This window comes from Homalodisca vitripennis, unplaced genomic scaffold (genome assembly GCF_021130785.1).
Source record: "Homalodisca vitripennis isolate AUS2020 unplaced genomic scaffold, UT_GWSS_2.1 ScUCBcl_8801;HRSCAF=17059, whole genome shotgun sequence".
NCBI lineage: Eukaryota > Metazoa > Arthropoda > Insecta > Hemiptera > Cicadellidae > Homalodisca > Homalodisca vitripennis.
The window spans coordinates 58,801-76,315 of NW_025785025.1; the positions used below are offsets into that span (position 1 = coordinate 58,801).

Consider the following 17,515-nt stretch of genomic DNA (forward strand, 5'->3'; position numbering starts at 1 on the left):
AATTCTGGTTAATCCGAACAATCACATAATCCGAATAGGGCTCTGGTCCCAATTAGGTCGGATTAACGGACTCTACTGTACAGGGTGTCCCATAGTTAATAATCAAAACTTTACCAAGGTATAATACAGGTGAAAACAAACAAATTTCATCATGTAATGTATAGTCCTATCTTGCTTAGTTTTTGTCTGTCGGGCTGTGTGTGTGTCTTTTTAGAAAATAATTTGCTACTATGGTTTGAGATATCAAGTTGAAACTTTGAAAGTTTTGTGATCTTTTTATTGTATACTTAAGATAAAAGTTTCAAAATAATATCATGTACAGAAACAAAATGGCAGCCATTTACAATTTTCAAAGCCTAATAACTTTAAGCCTGCAGACTCAAGTTACCAAAAAACAAAGACATACATGGGCGACAAACTCGCCATGCCGACGATTTCATCCTTCAACCCCACCGGACTGCCTTGTTTGAAAAAAAGCCTTCATATGCAGGGGCAAAACTATTTAATGTTCTACCTGACGAGTTGAAGACTCAAGATTCAGCTACAATGAGAAGACAACTTCGAGAGTGGCTAATCAATAAATAAATTTACACAATGGACGAGTTCATGACACATGCTGGAGGGACTCCTCAGCATTGACTACAAAATACCGGAAGAAACACTTTGTAAACCATCTTATTCTGATTTCTATTCTACCTGTCTTTCTTACTGTAACTTGACGCTTATTCTGTTCTTTATGATTATGATTAAAGTATTATTGATTGATTGATTGATTAAGGCAAGTTATTTAATAAAACATGGCCCTTTTCAACACAAAAAACGTTTGGTATTATATTGAATGTTCTACTATAAGTAGTTATGAAATAATTAAGATTTTTGAAATATAGGTCTGGGTAAATACTAAATAACTAATGCTTTAAGTACAGAATTAGGAATGTATCCTTATCAAGGTGTACAAGGCCCTGTGCAACAGCTGATTATATTTAACAGCCGTTAAATAAAATCAGCTGTTTTACAATGCCTTACGCAAATGATAAGAATACATTCCTCATGCAGCCAGACAGACAAAAAACTAAGCAAGATATGACTATACACTATATGACAAAATTTGTTTGTTTTCACCTGTATTACACCTTGGTAAAGTTTTGGTCATTAATTACGGGACACTTTGTATAAATGTATTAAGTACATAAGTCTGAGTTCATTACTGTTTAAGTTACTAATACGGTTATGTAAGGTTACTTGTTACTTGAATGTTAAGTAGTTCCGTTCAAATTTTTATACAGACTTTTATTTGAGATCTTCTTTAGTTGTTATCTTTTGCTTGTCTCTTGTGATCTGAAATGTTTTTAATGTAATGTTATGGACCCTGATTTGGAAACAAGGGCTTTGCAAATAAAATATAAATATTTATTTTCAAATACATCAGATATTAAAGTGGCACCACGTAGGATAAAATACGAGGTAAATAAAAATATTCAAGTCTGTCAAGTTGTAATCATAATTATGAATTATTATGTAATGTTTATTGTCTTATTTCAATGAACCCTTTGAGTGTGTCAAAAAGATTGTTTATCAGCTAAACCATGAGAATATATCTTCTCTTCAAGGTGAGGCATATCTCAGTTCTTCTGGCAGAAGGCTGTGCTGCTTTATGCTTATTTAAGAGGGTTTCTTTTCGTATTGGGAGAGATTATCAGTATTGAAGATAACTTTTTTTTAGAAGTTCACTACTGTCCTAAAAGCTTCTCTGCAACTTTCTCTGAAGCCATATTCAGCAAAGGCTGCATGGCCCTCTTTTGCAATATAAGTACTCTCTGAAGATTTCTTGCAGAGGTTCCTCCCTATATCTGAGGTGTTTCAAAAAAAGAATGGTAGGCAATTTTCAATAGACATGTTACTTCTAGAGTTTGTGAGTTTTATTACATAAAGTGAGGAATTTAGTTTAGAGAGGATTGTCTATAGGATGTGACCAGGAAAGACCCTAATTGATGATTCCTAGATAGTTGGCTTCGCTAGTACTTTCCACACAGTGTATTGTTAATACTTCTTCACATCGTCTCCCTAAAGCTAGTTGGCTTGTTTAGTCTGATTTACCACTAATTCATTAGAGAGGCAGTACTGATAAGCCATGTTCAGTGCTATGAATGATTTAGAGTTAATCTTTATGTCCACTCAAGAGCAAGGTGTCATCGAGTTATATTGAAACTACAAAATTTGTCCACTTGTTCTGGTATGTCATTTATTATAAACAATACTGGTCCCAATACAGAAACCCTGGGTACTCCTTGATTTACAGGCATATGTCTTGATCTGGTTATTTCTGTAACTCCACATTTTGCTTGTTTTATTTCTATTTATTTCCAGTCTTCAGGATAGCTTTTAGACCACATCTTGGCTGTGCTCTTAATGCCTAACTAGAATTTATCAGGTGTCTTTCTCAGGTCTAGGAAGAGACTTGTAACAAGTTTTCCTTTTTCTAGATTTTCAATTATTTATAGTCAGCAAAGTCAATCAGGGAGTTATTGTGATAGGGTTTCCCTTGTGAAACCATGTTGTCTGTCATTTAGTAAATTAAACTTTCCACAATGGTCCAAAAAAGCCCTGTCAGAACAATCTTTATGATTTTAGAGAAAGTTGGCATTATTCATATGGGCCTGTAATTACCTACTACTGTTTTACTATCTTTTTTATGTTGTGTTTAAGTTTTGTAAGTTTTCATGGTGAGGAAAAATTACCTTGACTCAATATGATTTGTTAATAATACTTGTGAGAGAATATTCAGTATTTTCAGAGAAATTATTCCAATTCTGTATTGATATAACTTTAAGAAAAGCAATAGCATCAATTACATACATGACAATAGTTATAATATGTAAGTAATCATATAAATAAAAGAAATATAAACAAGATGTAAGAATATACACAAGATGTTGCCTGTTACTGCAGAAGTTATTGTTAGATTTTTAACAATGTATATGTATTTCTTGTATGGTTTGTGTATTCAAAACTATGTAAAATATGACCTGTGACTGGGGTTGTGTGTAGGTTTATGCAGGGTTTAGGATTGTTTTAAGTGTTCTATCAACAATGCTAGTGAAGTGATTCACATGGTTTCCAATTTTGTATGGATAATCTTCTTTGTGTCTATCAATTTCATGCATCAGCAGTAATTGTGAGGATATATTCTGTATATGGACTGATCAGTATGCACTTTAATCGGAAGCGCTATGAATTCTGGGTTGCTATTATTTCTGTTCGGGGATCCACGTCTCTCTCTATCAGTGAAGTTACTTCTCTGTTCTGTTCCGTCATCTACCATAAGTTAGCAATCATGAATAGGTTATATATTATAGTTATTTATGCTGCTGAAGCTGAAAACTTAAATGCTAACTTGTACATTTTACCCCCCTTTTTTGTTTTCTCCCAGTATGTAACAGTACCATGCCCTGAAGTTGTGCCTATTAAAATATCTTAAATGTGTTACTGGAAAATTAGTCAAGGATGTATATAAACCTTACTTGTATAAAATATTGTAATGAAAATAAATGGTTCTATTTATATGACTTATAATTAGTGTTTATTTGTTGACTTATCCGTATCATTTCATATTAATTTTTTTTTATGTCTTCAGTTTCTAGTGACAATATCTTTGTAGTATGCAATAATTATATTTGTTCTACAATACATTGTGTATTGACTAGATAGTACAATATGCTGTGGAATCGCATAATGAAGTATATTGTCTTATGTATTAAGAAATATTAAATTTCAATAATAGAATGTTCTCACAGTCCAATCATACAATTTTGTAGGAAAGGGTCTAGATTCTAACTCTAGTTGATCGAGTAGCATATTTACTTTAAATTCAACATTTCGGTAAATTGGTCATTTTGGTATTGCAATCCAAATAGCAAAGACTAGTAATAGACCTCACTAATTCTCTGCTAATAGATAGCTTACAAGTCTTTCATTACTTAAGACAATTTTGCAATAATTGTTAAGTAAATCTTAATAACATTTAAATATTTGCTAAATTTGAATAAACAAAAATAATTGTTTCATTAAATTTTTTTTGCATGAAAGGAGATGCCCCTTTAAAGCCTTATTCTGCTTGTACTTACGGATCACTGGCCTGTGCGAGGATCTTATCAAACAGAATAAGGGGGAGAGTCGATACAGTACAAGGTCGATGGTACTGATAAAAAGTGATACGGTCACAGACAGTATTTGTACCTACGGCATCTCTTAAGCAGGGTTTAAACTGTTATCGCATTTTGCAAAACGAGCCAAGAAAATGCGATGCTGTTTGGAAAAGCTCTTGCAAAATTGTGACGAAAGTGACAAAAAACAACAGCAAAAAGTATATCGCATTTAGAAAATAAGTTTACAGCATTAAAAATCTTTTTTTTAAATTAAACTATAACATTATATATTTTGTAATCAAATTTAATTTCATGTGTATAAAATATTAGACACCGTGCCACTCCGCGGGACGACAAACTGTCTGGTTGGAAAACACCTGCACATTCTTAGATCAGAAGTATAGATACCAAAGTTTGAACACTAACCACAAAGTAACTAATACATCTAAAATTACAGGACTTGTGTTAAAATTTAGCTTGTTCAGCATTAAGGAGTGTAAATTATTTACAGACAATAACCAAGTGTGATGTCTGTAAGAATGAAAAAAGGTACCGGTTTTATGTGATTACTACTAAACTGAAATTTTGAAAATTAATTATTCATTGTTAAACTGCCATTGGAAGCCCCAAGCCCATATGAAAAATAGTCAAATGTATTAAAACAATATATTATTTATTATGGCTTCCTCTTGCAATAAGGGTGTGAGTGGACTACGCACAATTGTCGCAACACCGCCCTCGAGTCTGACGGTTCGTGTGTTCCAACGAACAGACGTCAGCTGCGGTAATTATATTTAATTAAAGTGATGATAAGAACATAAATAATGTTTACATAATAAGGCTTAAATTGTGTTTACGCAAATAAATGACCTTTAAAATAAAAATAATCACAGTAAGCTCAATAATGTGATCAATGCAGTTTTTTAACCGAATCCGGTTAAGAATAAAAGTTAAAATAGTCATTTGACAACTTTTATCCATATAATTAAAAGTTCTAAAATTAGACACTCTTAAGTACATTGTATTTATATTGTATAAAACTTTGGTCTTAAGGATAACAAGTTGTTCCTGATTATGAATGGTCAAAATTGCAGTTTGGTTGAAAACGCCACTATTTTGTGTTCTTACCGACCTAGAAACTTTATAATTTAATGTATGTAATCAATTTGCTATGTATGCCAAGATGAAGAAATAAACAAACTAAATTTAAAATTAACTCCCGTAATTTTTGCTCAACAAGTTAGTTGTTGTTAACATTCAAACTAGGTTATCTATACTTTTTGATGCGAGAATAGTATCCAAGGAACGGCCACGCTGGTTGCTATGCCAGCGATGCTTATGCGCAGTGGTTGAGACACATACAAACAAAAATGAAGTTGTATGCTTCCAAATGTCTGTCTTGGCATCTGTAACTAGTTCCAGTGATATTTTTAGGTTATGTTAATCTGATTTTATTTTGAAATGACAAAACATTCGTAAAAGGTTAAGTATACTGCATTTGAGCAATTTTTTTATCTCTATTGAAGGTATTAATAAAAAGCAATTTATTTTAATGAGGTTTAAACATTGGTGTTTACAAAACAAAGAAGGCTACATACAGATTAAATTCCTAATAAGTAATTTAAAGATGTTAACTAGTGTAAAATGAAACTTGTTTTATAAATAAGCATTTATACTATTTAATTTTATTTTGTAACTCAACTGTTATAATTAAAGCTCTTTACAAAATTTTTCTAATTAGTGCTAAAATTTGTAACTGATTATTTAATTTAAATATCGGTTCTGCAGGCTCAAGTATTAGAGAACTTTTCGATAAGTAGTACTGGATTCTCCGCTGAACACCAATGCTAAATAAGTGCTACAGGACAAATACTTTTGCTAAGAAGTTTGAAGAGCTTGTGTAGCATTTTTGCTAAAATTTTCATCTCAGCTTAAACCCTGCTCTTAACTCAGATCCTAAGTTCGGACCAGACACTCATGTAGTCTCCAAAACATCATTTTAGTCTTGGGAATAAAGACAGTAAATGAATTAGTTGATCAAAGGGAAGAAAACTGCCTGAATAATCAACGCAAGTATCAAATGCCTTCAGCAATGAGCAAACGGCATTAGGGCGACAAAAATCTTTCATTTGCCCATTACACAATTAACAGACTGTGATCAAAATCATTACATACAATGTTTGCTTAGTGCAACTTTCAGAAAGCCTATCTCTTTATCTTTCATTGTTGCAATTAGTAAGAAATAATTACAATACAAACCCAATCCCTCATTGCCTCAACATTTCCATTTAACTTCGTAGCAAAAAATAGTGACTATCTTTAAACACAGTTTACAGCAAAAACAACAATTAGAATGTGGCAACTCATTTATTAAGTCTGATAACAAATAATGTACTCTTTCTAATTTTTCCCAAAGGGAAGTGAATATCAAAAACCTCGGTTAAAAAAAAAAGTTTTGGTAGGTACCGGCAAAAAGTCTCCTTCAAATTACAATGAAGGAGACAAGTGTGAGTTGATCAGAGTTTTAAACTTGATTAGAATTTATCGGGTTTGAAATAAAATATCAAATAAAAACAAAGTTCAAACAGGTTTATTTTGAACATAAGTGGAACTAAGCGGGTACCATAAAATCATGTTGGTTCTTCTTCCAGACATCCAGGGGTCCATGCTCCGGTCGGTACTTGACGTTACAACCGTCGTTCTCCAACCTCCCGTCATTTCTCAACTGCTCATACACATCCCTTTCGTACTTGGTGAATCCCCACTTCTTAGAGACATAGATCTGTAACAATGTGTTCACATAATTTTATGCAATACATACAATTCGATATATCACAAATCAGACATTTGACAAGTATACAAATAATGCTTTCAGAACTGGTACATTGGCACTTAATTACAAGATGGTCAGTCAAATCTTTTTTTTTTAAATTCCTGGTTCTCCTGGTCTAACATTCTTGCAGTCACCAGGAGTACTTGCAAGAAACACGAGTTTTGGTGGTCACATTGTTTTCACTAGCAGTACAAGCAAAAAATGTCATGGTGAAGATTACCACCATTTATTTTAATGTTCCTTTAGGTAGATTTACATATAAAATCAGCCTATTGCAATTGCACCCATTCCTTACGGTAGTACGCACTGAAAATGCTTGCCTAACTTCATCATATAAGACCAAAACCAACCCTTAATCAAAATGTTTTATATGTTTTTATAACCTTATTTATTACATTTTCGATTAATTTCCTGAAAACGGTTTCAGCCGAAATATACAACTTTTATATATACATGCATACAATACATATTTATTACATTTTAATAAACAGAGATAGACTAATTTTATTTTAATAGAGATTGAATTACAAAAATATCTTGGCTATTTCATTGGCCAGCTTGGTACGACATTGTTTCAGTACGGCAGTAGCAACTCAAACAAAAACAAAACTGAGTGTTCTGGAATGCTTTAAGCACTTCCAAAATATATTGTAATTAACCCTTTGGATGCCAATGCTCAAGGCTGGTGCATGACCCGGCACCACCAGTGTCCAAAGCAACTATTACCCAAAACCACCAACCCTGTTTTGACAGTTTTGCAACCAAGTAAGCTTTGCTATGTATTAACCTTAGTTTTAATGTAAATTGAATGTTTTTTTTTCATTTTATACTCAATTATATGTGCTATCAGATATATTAAAAAGAATAGCATTTCATTATGAACAAATTTTTTTATGACGTGGTAATGCCTGACCAAAACATTGTTTACACAAAAATTCAGACCAAATAATATTTTCATCCATCTGTAATATTTTTATTTAATAGAGATATCAAATCGAAGACTGCTCAGAAAAATTCAAAGCTTTATTTGAAAAATAGTTTCACAAAAAATATCTTAAGTCAGTGTTATTAAAAGGTGTAATATAACAAAATTACTTTTACAGCAGAAAATTATTTTGTAAATACTTATACATAGTATTAAAAAGATAGATTTTCTCACTACTGTAAGCCTACATTAGTTTCACTCAAAAATTAAAAAAAAGATGTCAAAAAATGAAAAAATATATATGTATATATATTTCTTCACTTCAGTTCCAACATGTGTTTTCAGGAAGGCATAAACGGGTGAATAGTTTTTTGTCATTTTTACAAAAATATTTCTTTTTCCACCTTGGACTCTACTTCTACTACACGCAGAACAATTTCAAAATCTTTTAGCAAAAAAGACAAACAATAATGAGTATCAGTGTCTCATAGCAACCACAAAATAAACAGCTGTGTCAAGGTAATTAGTACTACCAACTTTTAAATTGATTACAATAGTCTTATTTACTTAAAAAAAAAAAGTTTAAACTAACTCTTTAAGTTCATAAATGATGTTTAAGAATTTGTTTACTAAACGGCTGATCAATCAGACGTTGGCGGATTTTGCTGGACCTTAGCGGTTTGGATGTTTAATCTTGATACACCATTTCGTTTCATAAAGTGGTCATTCATACTTTAACTGAGCAGGAAGGACTACGTAAACCTCTCTCTGTTAATGTGACAACACAACATCGTATACACCTAATAATCTTCCTCTGTAATGTTTGGAAAAATATAGAGAAAGAAGAAGTACCCAACACACTGCGGGTGAGATGTTACTGATACACAGGACCACAAGTAACCACAGAAACTTTCTTCTGAACTTGACTTTAAACTTTGTTTATCTATTTTAAAGCAAGGGTACCACAATATTTTTAAGAAATTCACAAAGCTTCAGTGAAATAACTTTTTTTTGTTAAGTAACACCTGTTATATTTGTTAACTTCTACTTATATGCGAAAATTACAATACAGAATTTCAAAATATATTCAATTTGCAAGACAATTATTTGTATACTCTGACTCGTATTATCAACATTTTAGATAAATTCAAACAAACAAACCTTTATTTATAATAAACAAACCTTGATGTGTACTCTTTATATGTAGACATATCAAAATACACAAAGTACGGCGTAAAATGAAAATTAGCCAATATTAGTCTGTTTCTTTACAGACTATTTTTTTTTCAAATACTAATACAAGTTTTCATAAGAACTACAAAAATACGTAACAGTTTTGTAAACAAACACGGGAATGTGTACTAATAGTTTGTTAAGTACAACTAGTTTTGTCCCACAGACCGTGCTGCTACACTAAACCATTGGTTAGAGTTTTAAATTGAAATATTGTTGGTTTTTTAGATTTTTCTTGTTCTATGAGATTCTAGGTTTTTCTGGTGTGTAACATTCCTGGCTTATTCCTGATCAGATTGCCAACCTAATAGAGTAACAAGCCTGATTAAAATCACAATGGTTAAAACTGGAAAATTCTTGAATACATTATTGAAAATTACAATATTTTCTATTATAAAAGTGTTGATTTTATAAAAAATAACCATGTTTACAAGAATAAATGTGTAGTGTAATCTATATATATAAAAATGAAACTGTTCGTGTGTAACAGCATCACTCACAAACGGCTGGACGGATTCGCCTAATTTTTTTTAAAATTTGTTCGTCTTCATCTGTAGAAGGTTATAGGATACTTTTTATCCCTTTCCCGATTCAGGATTCCGCCCCACTGGTTACAGAAATACCCGTAAGAAATGCATTGCAGCAAACATATGTTATTAAGTGAAAGAGTCTTTTCAAATTTTTAATCAGCTGTTCTTTGTAAACATATATTACACTTATAGTTTTAAAGCATAGAGTAAGCTTAAGAGAAACGACAAATTTTGTTTAAAACTGTTTCTGCAATCACTGTTAAACATAGACTTTACTATCCAGATAATACAATTCAAATTTGACGTAAAAATTCACCTTTAACTGCAATATTTATTTAATATAAACCATGCTCATGCTTGATAAGAAGAGCAATGCAGATATCATAATTACTATCTTACGTTGGCTACAAATATAAAGAATGTTATAAAATCAACCTTAGTTGTTTTTTTTTGACAGAAGTATGGTTCTCAAAACTCCGTGTGTACATATTCTCTCGATCGAGACAACAAAGCAAGCTCAATCGTGGCATCGGAGATATAACTAATTTAATCTAAAATTTATTATAGTAAAAAAAAAATTTACTAAGTAATATAAGGACTTCGGTTCTTAAGATTTGCGTGCGAAGCCGTGGGTAACTTATTGAAATGCGCAGCGAAGCGCGCCGGGTCCGCTAGTATTTTATATATGTAATACTGTACTTTTTTCTTTATACCAAGTTGTTACATTTCAATGCACTAGAAACATCTGAACATTGGTTATTCAGCTGTTTGTCCAAGCAATAAATTATTTTCGGTTCGCTCACCTTCTGACGTCCAGGGAACTTGAACTTTGCTCGCCTGAGTGCCTCGATAACTGAAGCCTTGTACCTGTCGCTAGAACGTACGCTCATGATCGGTTGGCCAATCCTGACACGTGCAACTGTGCCCTGGGGCTTCCCGAAGGCACCTCGCATCCCAGTCTGGAGCCTGTCACAATACAAGCATTGAATCAATCTAGAGCTCAGGAAAGAAAGAATTTAAAACTGTATTATTTTACTTAATGCCAATAAAACCGTACTTAATAAACTGGCAAACGCAAGATAATATTAGCGTTTCAGTTAAAGTCTAGATGACTGCCAATATCAGGCTTTATCCTTACATTTTTTTTAATAAGTTTTGCAATTTAAATAGATAATAAACTATGATAGCATCAATGTTCCACTACATCTCTATGTTTCATTATCGAGTTTTGTAGCCAGTGCTGTGATTATTCAGCAAAATTCACACAGCTGTTGTTATTTGACCAATCAGAGTATTCCTTTTTCACTCGTTTGCTTTTGTGGTTATCTGGATATATATGGCTGATCTTTTAAAGTAATTTTTAAGTGAGTTACAAAATAGGTAATTTTTTGGTTCTAGTCACTTGTGTGATGACATGCAGTGTAAACTGAAGATTGTTTACACAGGGTGTCCATAAATCACTCTATTGATCTTAACCGTTTGGTCTGTCCAGTAAAAATAAGTAAGAAATGTCATATTAAAACTTGTCCTATCTTGGTTGGTTTACTGACTATATCTTTGTGTTATTAAGAAAAAATATCTTTAATAAAGGTAAAAAGTATAAAATTTGCAAAATGTTTAGCCTAAATAAGACCTCTTTCGAAGTTTCAGAATATGTCAGGTTTAAAAAATAGCGGCCATATGAATCTTTCAAACTGTACTAACTGAAACTGGAAGAATTTAAGAAAAATGTTTAAGAATATTAGAAATATAAGACTTTTAACATTTTGACACAAACTTTATTTTACTACAAAAAAATTATAACTGAGTAGTAAACTACACAATAGAACTATAGGAATAGTATTGGTTTTACTGAGTGTGATTCAATACTCAAATACACTAATCGAATTATTAATATTGTTTAATTGCTGATTAATAATCAGGTGATTGTAGCAAATTAACAGATGAAATTAATTACTCAATGTGATTTTTTTACACTTGTTTGGATGGACATTAGATTTTTTTCCCAAATAAAATTTGAATTTAGTTTTATTTGTTTATGTACTGTAACCGTACCAGTTAATGAATATATAATTAGTTTACACAATTTTATGGTAAGTACCAAGTTGAACACAGTCTTGCTGAATCTCTTCAGAAAGACGAGGATTCAAGGAGCCAATTCTGTGAGAGGGTCAGATATCAACACTGCACTAAGCGGAAGGTTGAATGGAGCTAAATTAAATATAAATACTTTCATATTTAAATATGACCTGGCCTAACTGTTCTACTGACCTGTCAGCTCCAGCACATGACAACATCTTGTTGATGCGAATAACGTGGAAGGGGTGGAGCCGCATGCGGATGTGGAACTGGTCCTTTCCGCAATTCTTGACCATGTACTTGTTGGCGCAAATGCGGCCAGCCTCCAGCGCCTCAGAGCTCAGCTGCTCATACTCGTCCGACACCAAATGCACACAGAGTGGGAAGTCCTCCACTCGTGCCTTCTTTTTGCCAAGATCAAAGATCCTGATCTTTGGGTCTGGCACACCCCGGCAAAACCGTGACTTGGGATACGGCTTGTTTTTGCAGTAACGATAACTGGAAGCATTGTGACATGAATTAAGTTTGCTACCAAGCTTGCTAGTCAAATAACAAGCACACATGTTATAACTAGACTTTTCAAAATCATCATACAGTTATGATTGACACACACCATGAGAACAATAAAACCCTAATAGTGTTGCCAATTTTTACACTGTATCTGATGACTTGGAGCACGATGTGATTATGTATATTAAAAACATAAGGTTGTTGTTGAATATTTGAAAACAGTTACCCAGTACAAAAAATTAGAAACTTTTTGAATTTGTGCCTCCATGAAAAAGACTTTTATTGGTGTTACAATTTTTATTTTGCAAACATACTTGCCAACATATTTACATAAAAGTTTACATTTACTAAATAATAACCCTAATAATATTTACACTGAAAATTCACGTTTTTCGCTTAGACACAACTCAAATCACTACATTACTTTTGTAAATAAATACAGTAAAATACTGTATAAGTTACTATTTTATTTTGTATTTACTCAAATGCTTGGTTATCAGCACATATACAACAAGCAAGGCCGTTACGCAACACGGTACTCGTCCGCTACATGGCATGACTGGAAGACAGAATCACCACATAGGTACTTCAGTATTATCACAGCCCACTATTTTTGGACGAGTTTTCCCTATCAGAGATCAAAATAAACTTCATTATACGTTCCTTCTTTCATAATGAATCGAAAAATACTCGATGAGTATTCTCTTCCTATCTCCAAATAGACACACGAATGACCTGACATTTTCAAATAATTAAACGTTGTTTTTATAGTTTTTGATTTCATTGATTGTTGTAATAACTTGTAAATTCCAAAATAGGTTCAATAAAGTCAGTTGTTTTTAATACTGTAATTTATTTTGTCCCTGATAAGGAAAACTCATCCAAAAATAGTGGCTTCTTGATAAGTACCCAAACAACATAAGTTTCACAGATAAAACAGTAGGAGAAACAACATAAAACTCGTATTTATTGATAGTTTGGAGCCAATTGAATACAGCTGTCAGGTTATTTGGCCAAAATAATCTTGTAGCCTACTATATAAAATATTAGCGAAATACGAAACGTCAAAATTAGCGATGGTGCACTTTATGCACTTTTCGTACCGTCAGAAATTAGCGACACTGTGGCACTCAAAGGGTTAAGAGCTATAAGACAAATATAATTTTGCTAAAATTTCAAAAAGCTTGTAGCATTTTTGCTAAGAAAATTATCATCTCAACTTAAACCCTAGAATTGTTCGATAATAGCTATTCAATAACAAGTGTAGGTATCAATTTACAATAACGTGACCATGGAAAGGTATGTTCATTTTTCCCCTGAAAACTACAATTTTTCCTGAAAACAATAGTGAAGAAAAAATTCGTCGGCAACGAAAATCAAAGGAGTAACGATTTTTTTAAATCCTCAGAAAACTCCGTTTTTGACAGTTTCCTATAACTCCACATCTGCTCAAACTCAGTATAGCCAGATTTTAAAAAACCGATTATCATACCAACGAGAAATTATCGTACTTTCATATAAAATAATCGTAACAAACACATTTAATGAAAAATAAGTATGTTATGTTCATATAATAAATTATGTTATAATTAAATTTTGGTTTGTTACTTATATAAATTTGTCAAAAATCTTTCATGGTACGATAACTACTCATCGTATATCTTACCGGCGCATAAAATCAATGAAATTATCGTACCTCTGGCAACACTATCCATATTTGACAGTTTGGTAATACTCCTCGCCTTCTCAAATAAAGAAGGGACGCCATTTTGAACTACCGTTGTTCCTCCACGTCTATTCTTAACCTCCTAGTTCAATAGTGGTAATGGCACACCTTTGTGTTGGATGTTCGGTATCTCACGTGGAAACAATTCGTAAAGACAAGTCTGGCTAATACGTTAATCCTGTCAACGATGCCTGCCCGCTGCGCACTGCTTGCTCTTTTAGAAAAAAAATTAACTCGAGCTTGCAAAAGTCGAATCCCAGATCACGTGATGCCCCTGCTCCTTAACGCAATAATGTCCGAAAGGCATTTAATATAATACAATAATATACTTTCCCCCCAGTTCATATGCACCTGTGATAATAATATACTTGGCTATAAATGCCCAACCCATGAAAAAAGCCCATTTTCCATGGTCACGCTAATGTAAATAAATACCCAAGTGTAGGCCACTTATTTAAGTCTCCCATAGCCTATTGTACAGTGTCGCTAAAAAGTTTAGGGACAGGCTTAAAAAAAACACAAATTTCTGACAAAAGTTTGTTTTTAATGGAAACAAATATTTAAATTATACAAAATAGTAAAATGGACATGAATACATACAAATCAGTAATCAATAGGTCCTCCATTAGCTTTATAACATTCTTTGATCCGTTTTGGCATCGAATCAATGAGTGTCAGACAGTCTTCCTTCTTGATACTCCGCCATATCTGTGCCAACATGAACTTCAGTTCAGCTTTGTTCTTCGCTAGACGACTGGCCATGGTATTCCATAAATTTTCTATCGGATTAAGATCCGGGCTTCGTGGTGGCCACTTCAGAACCTCAACATCATGATTACTGAACCATTCTTGTGTGTGTCTTGATTTGTGGCACGGTGCATTGTCTTGTTGAAAGATGTAATTTTCACCAAGCAATTTATTGGCAGATGGTAACATGAATTCTTCTAGAGTTTGACAATATTTAATACTGTTCATTGTGCCTTCAACGAACTGAAGCTCCCCAGGACCCTCACTTGAAATGCAACCCCATATCATTACTGCTTCGCCACCGGCCTGAACTGCAGGCGCTACACATGCTGGTAGAAATTTTTCAGTATTGGTACGTCGTACCCTAACTCTGCGCCTTGGAAATAGTTCAAAACGGCTTTCATCAGAAAACAAAACACGCCGCCAAGCTTCTTTTGTCCACCCTAATCGAGCCTTGCACCAAACTTGGCGTGTCTTTTTGGCCTTGTCATTTAACAAAGGTTTGCGGATAGCGTAAAATGATTTCATACCTGCATCTCTAAGTCTGGAACTCACAGTTGCTACACTCACATTGTAACGATCATCATCTTGTTTCATGCTGCTTAGTAAATCAGGTGCACTTGCATTTCGGTCCTTTTTGCTCATCACGAGTAGCTTACGATCCTGCCAAGGCGTGGTTTTACGTGGCCTACCACTCCGCGGGGCATCAATCACGGTACCGGCTAGGTTAAAACGTCGCACTGTATTTTCAACACATGTTTTAGACACATGTAACTTGGATGCAATTGTTCGGTATGAACTACCGGTTTTATACATACCGATAACTTGCCATTTAATGTCCTCGGACACAGATGAGCGGCCCATAATCACAGCTTTAACTTTCACAAAACAGCGAAATAAACAAATCACAAAGAAGATTGCAGTACAACTGTCACAATGGCAGTGTGGAATGCGCGCGCAGGCTTGTTTCACAAAACAACCGCCAGAGGAACAATGACGTGCAGACCGCATGTCTGTAAATGAAGGCGTCTACTTGTAGAAGCGAAATTAAAACTCACATTTTTTGTTATAAAATGTTCGAAAATAAAATTTTATTTGTACCCTGACCAGTTGAGTACAAAATTTATTTGTAACATGACATATTTTTTTAAATGATCATCATATTATAATAAAAGTACTGTGCAAGTTTCATTACAATATGGCAAGCCGTTAAGAAGTTATAAAAATAAAATATCTAAAAAACAAGGTTTTTTTTGGCAGTTCCTTAAAATACATTAATGCATGCTTCTTCCACATTTTTGGAGATAAAATATTGAAATTTTGAATAAAAACTTGAATTGATGTCCTTAAAACAGCCAACAATCAATAGCATTGAGAAATTAGTTAGTTTAGGGCCAACTGTAACATTTCTCTTTCAGACAGGTGTCCCTAAACTTTCTAGCGACACTGTAGTATAATAGGCCTCTTAACTTTGAGTAATCATAGCAACTAGGCTATCATATAAATGATTCCTGTTGCAACACATTAGTTAAACTAAACTGATGAACAGCATTAATTGTTTTGGGAAAACAACAGTTAATGCCATAACTATTATGGATGATTATTTTTAAAAATTTACAAATATGAAATATAGATATTGCTATAATGGTAATCAACATGGTCCTCCTTAGGACAGGCCTTATTTCCATTACCACAGTACAAGCCTAACAAAAATATTTTTCAAAAATCATAGCTCATAATTCTAAAATCTCTAAAAGACATTAACTTTAATAATATTAAAGTTAATATTATGGTACAGGTAATTGTGAACATTTGTCACATTTTGAAGTGGGAGTCAGGAACAACTTGTAAAAATGCACACATTTCAGAATGATTAATACACACGTTTAACTCTTATATTTAAGTTTTTGTTTAAATATATTATTATAGGAATTAATTACGCAACCATATTTTAGAAACTTTATTTAAATATCACTTATAAAGCGGAAAACTGATTTCTATGATGAAGATAGGTTAAGTGTAAGTACTTACCATCTTGCAGGACGTCTCCCCATGGCTACCTGAAAAACAAATGATATTTATAAAATTGAATTATACATAAATTAATCACATATAAATTAAAATTCATACAATATACATATAATTTAGATTAAACAGGATATTACTTACACACCTCTCACGAATCTACACACGATCGTGAGGAATCACCGGAAGAGAATAGAGAACTAGGAATGGAGGATTTTTTGTACTGTAACGAGAAGGAAGTGACGTACTCATTGACTTGACACTTTACAAGGCTCTGGCTGGAAAGAAGAGTTAAATTAGTCACACATTATATAAAGACACTATACTAAATATATTGTCATGTTGTAAATTCAGTGTATAAAAAATAGTAGGTTTACTTTTAAGGGTTTAAAACTCTCTTTCATCTATTTAATTAACTTCTGCACATAATTTTAATGTGGTAAAATTGGAAGTAATTTAAAATAATTATTGTGCTTAAGTAATGAAATAATTATTGCAAATCTATCAAAAAACGATATATTGATATTATATGTTGAGTCGAGTTATTATTTTATATTGTTCAACAGTCTGTGACTTCTGAGTGATTAGTATATAAAAATATCACACCACTGATTCATTTTTGAATCCAAGAAAGAATGAGTGGCAGTTTAGTATTTAAATAAAATCATTTATTCAGCCATTCAGTATAAAATATACAATAGCATACATGCTAATCTAAGTTGTACAAGTATTCTTATAGATTAAAAATAAACAAGTCCATGC

At 32.8% G+C, this 17,515-nt stretch overlaps 1 protein-coding gene across 2 annotated transcripts; it reads right to left on the reverse strand.

The window, feature by feature from the left end:
* Positions 1-6,713: 6,713 nt before the first annotated feature.
* LOC124374529 (60S ribosomal protein L10) lies at positions 6,714-17,019 on the reverse strand. 2 transcript variants are annotated; one of them, XM_046832733.1, is made up of 5 exons: positions 16,902-17,019; positions 16,760-16,788; positions 11,938-12,243; positions 10,470-10,632; positions 6,714-6,927 (listed from the first exon to the last, which is right to left on the reverse strand). In XM_046832733.1, exons 2-5 carry the CDS (start codon positions 16,780-16,782, stop codon positions 6,757-6,759), a joined length of 663 nt encoding a protein of 220 aa, XP_046688689.1. In that variant the 5' UTR covers positions 16,783-16,788; positions 16,902-17,019; the 3' UTR covers positions 6,714-6,756. The 2 variants fall into 2 exon arrangements, with proteins under 2 accessions (XP_046688689.1, XP_046688690.1); XM_046832734.1 differs by having other exon boundaries at positions 16,898-17,013.
* Between the last annotated feature and the right edge of the window lie 496 nt (positions 17,020-17,515).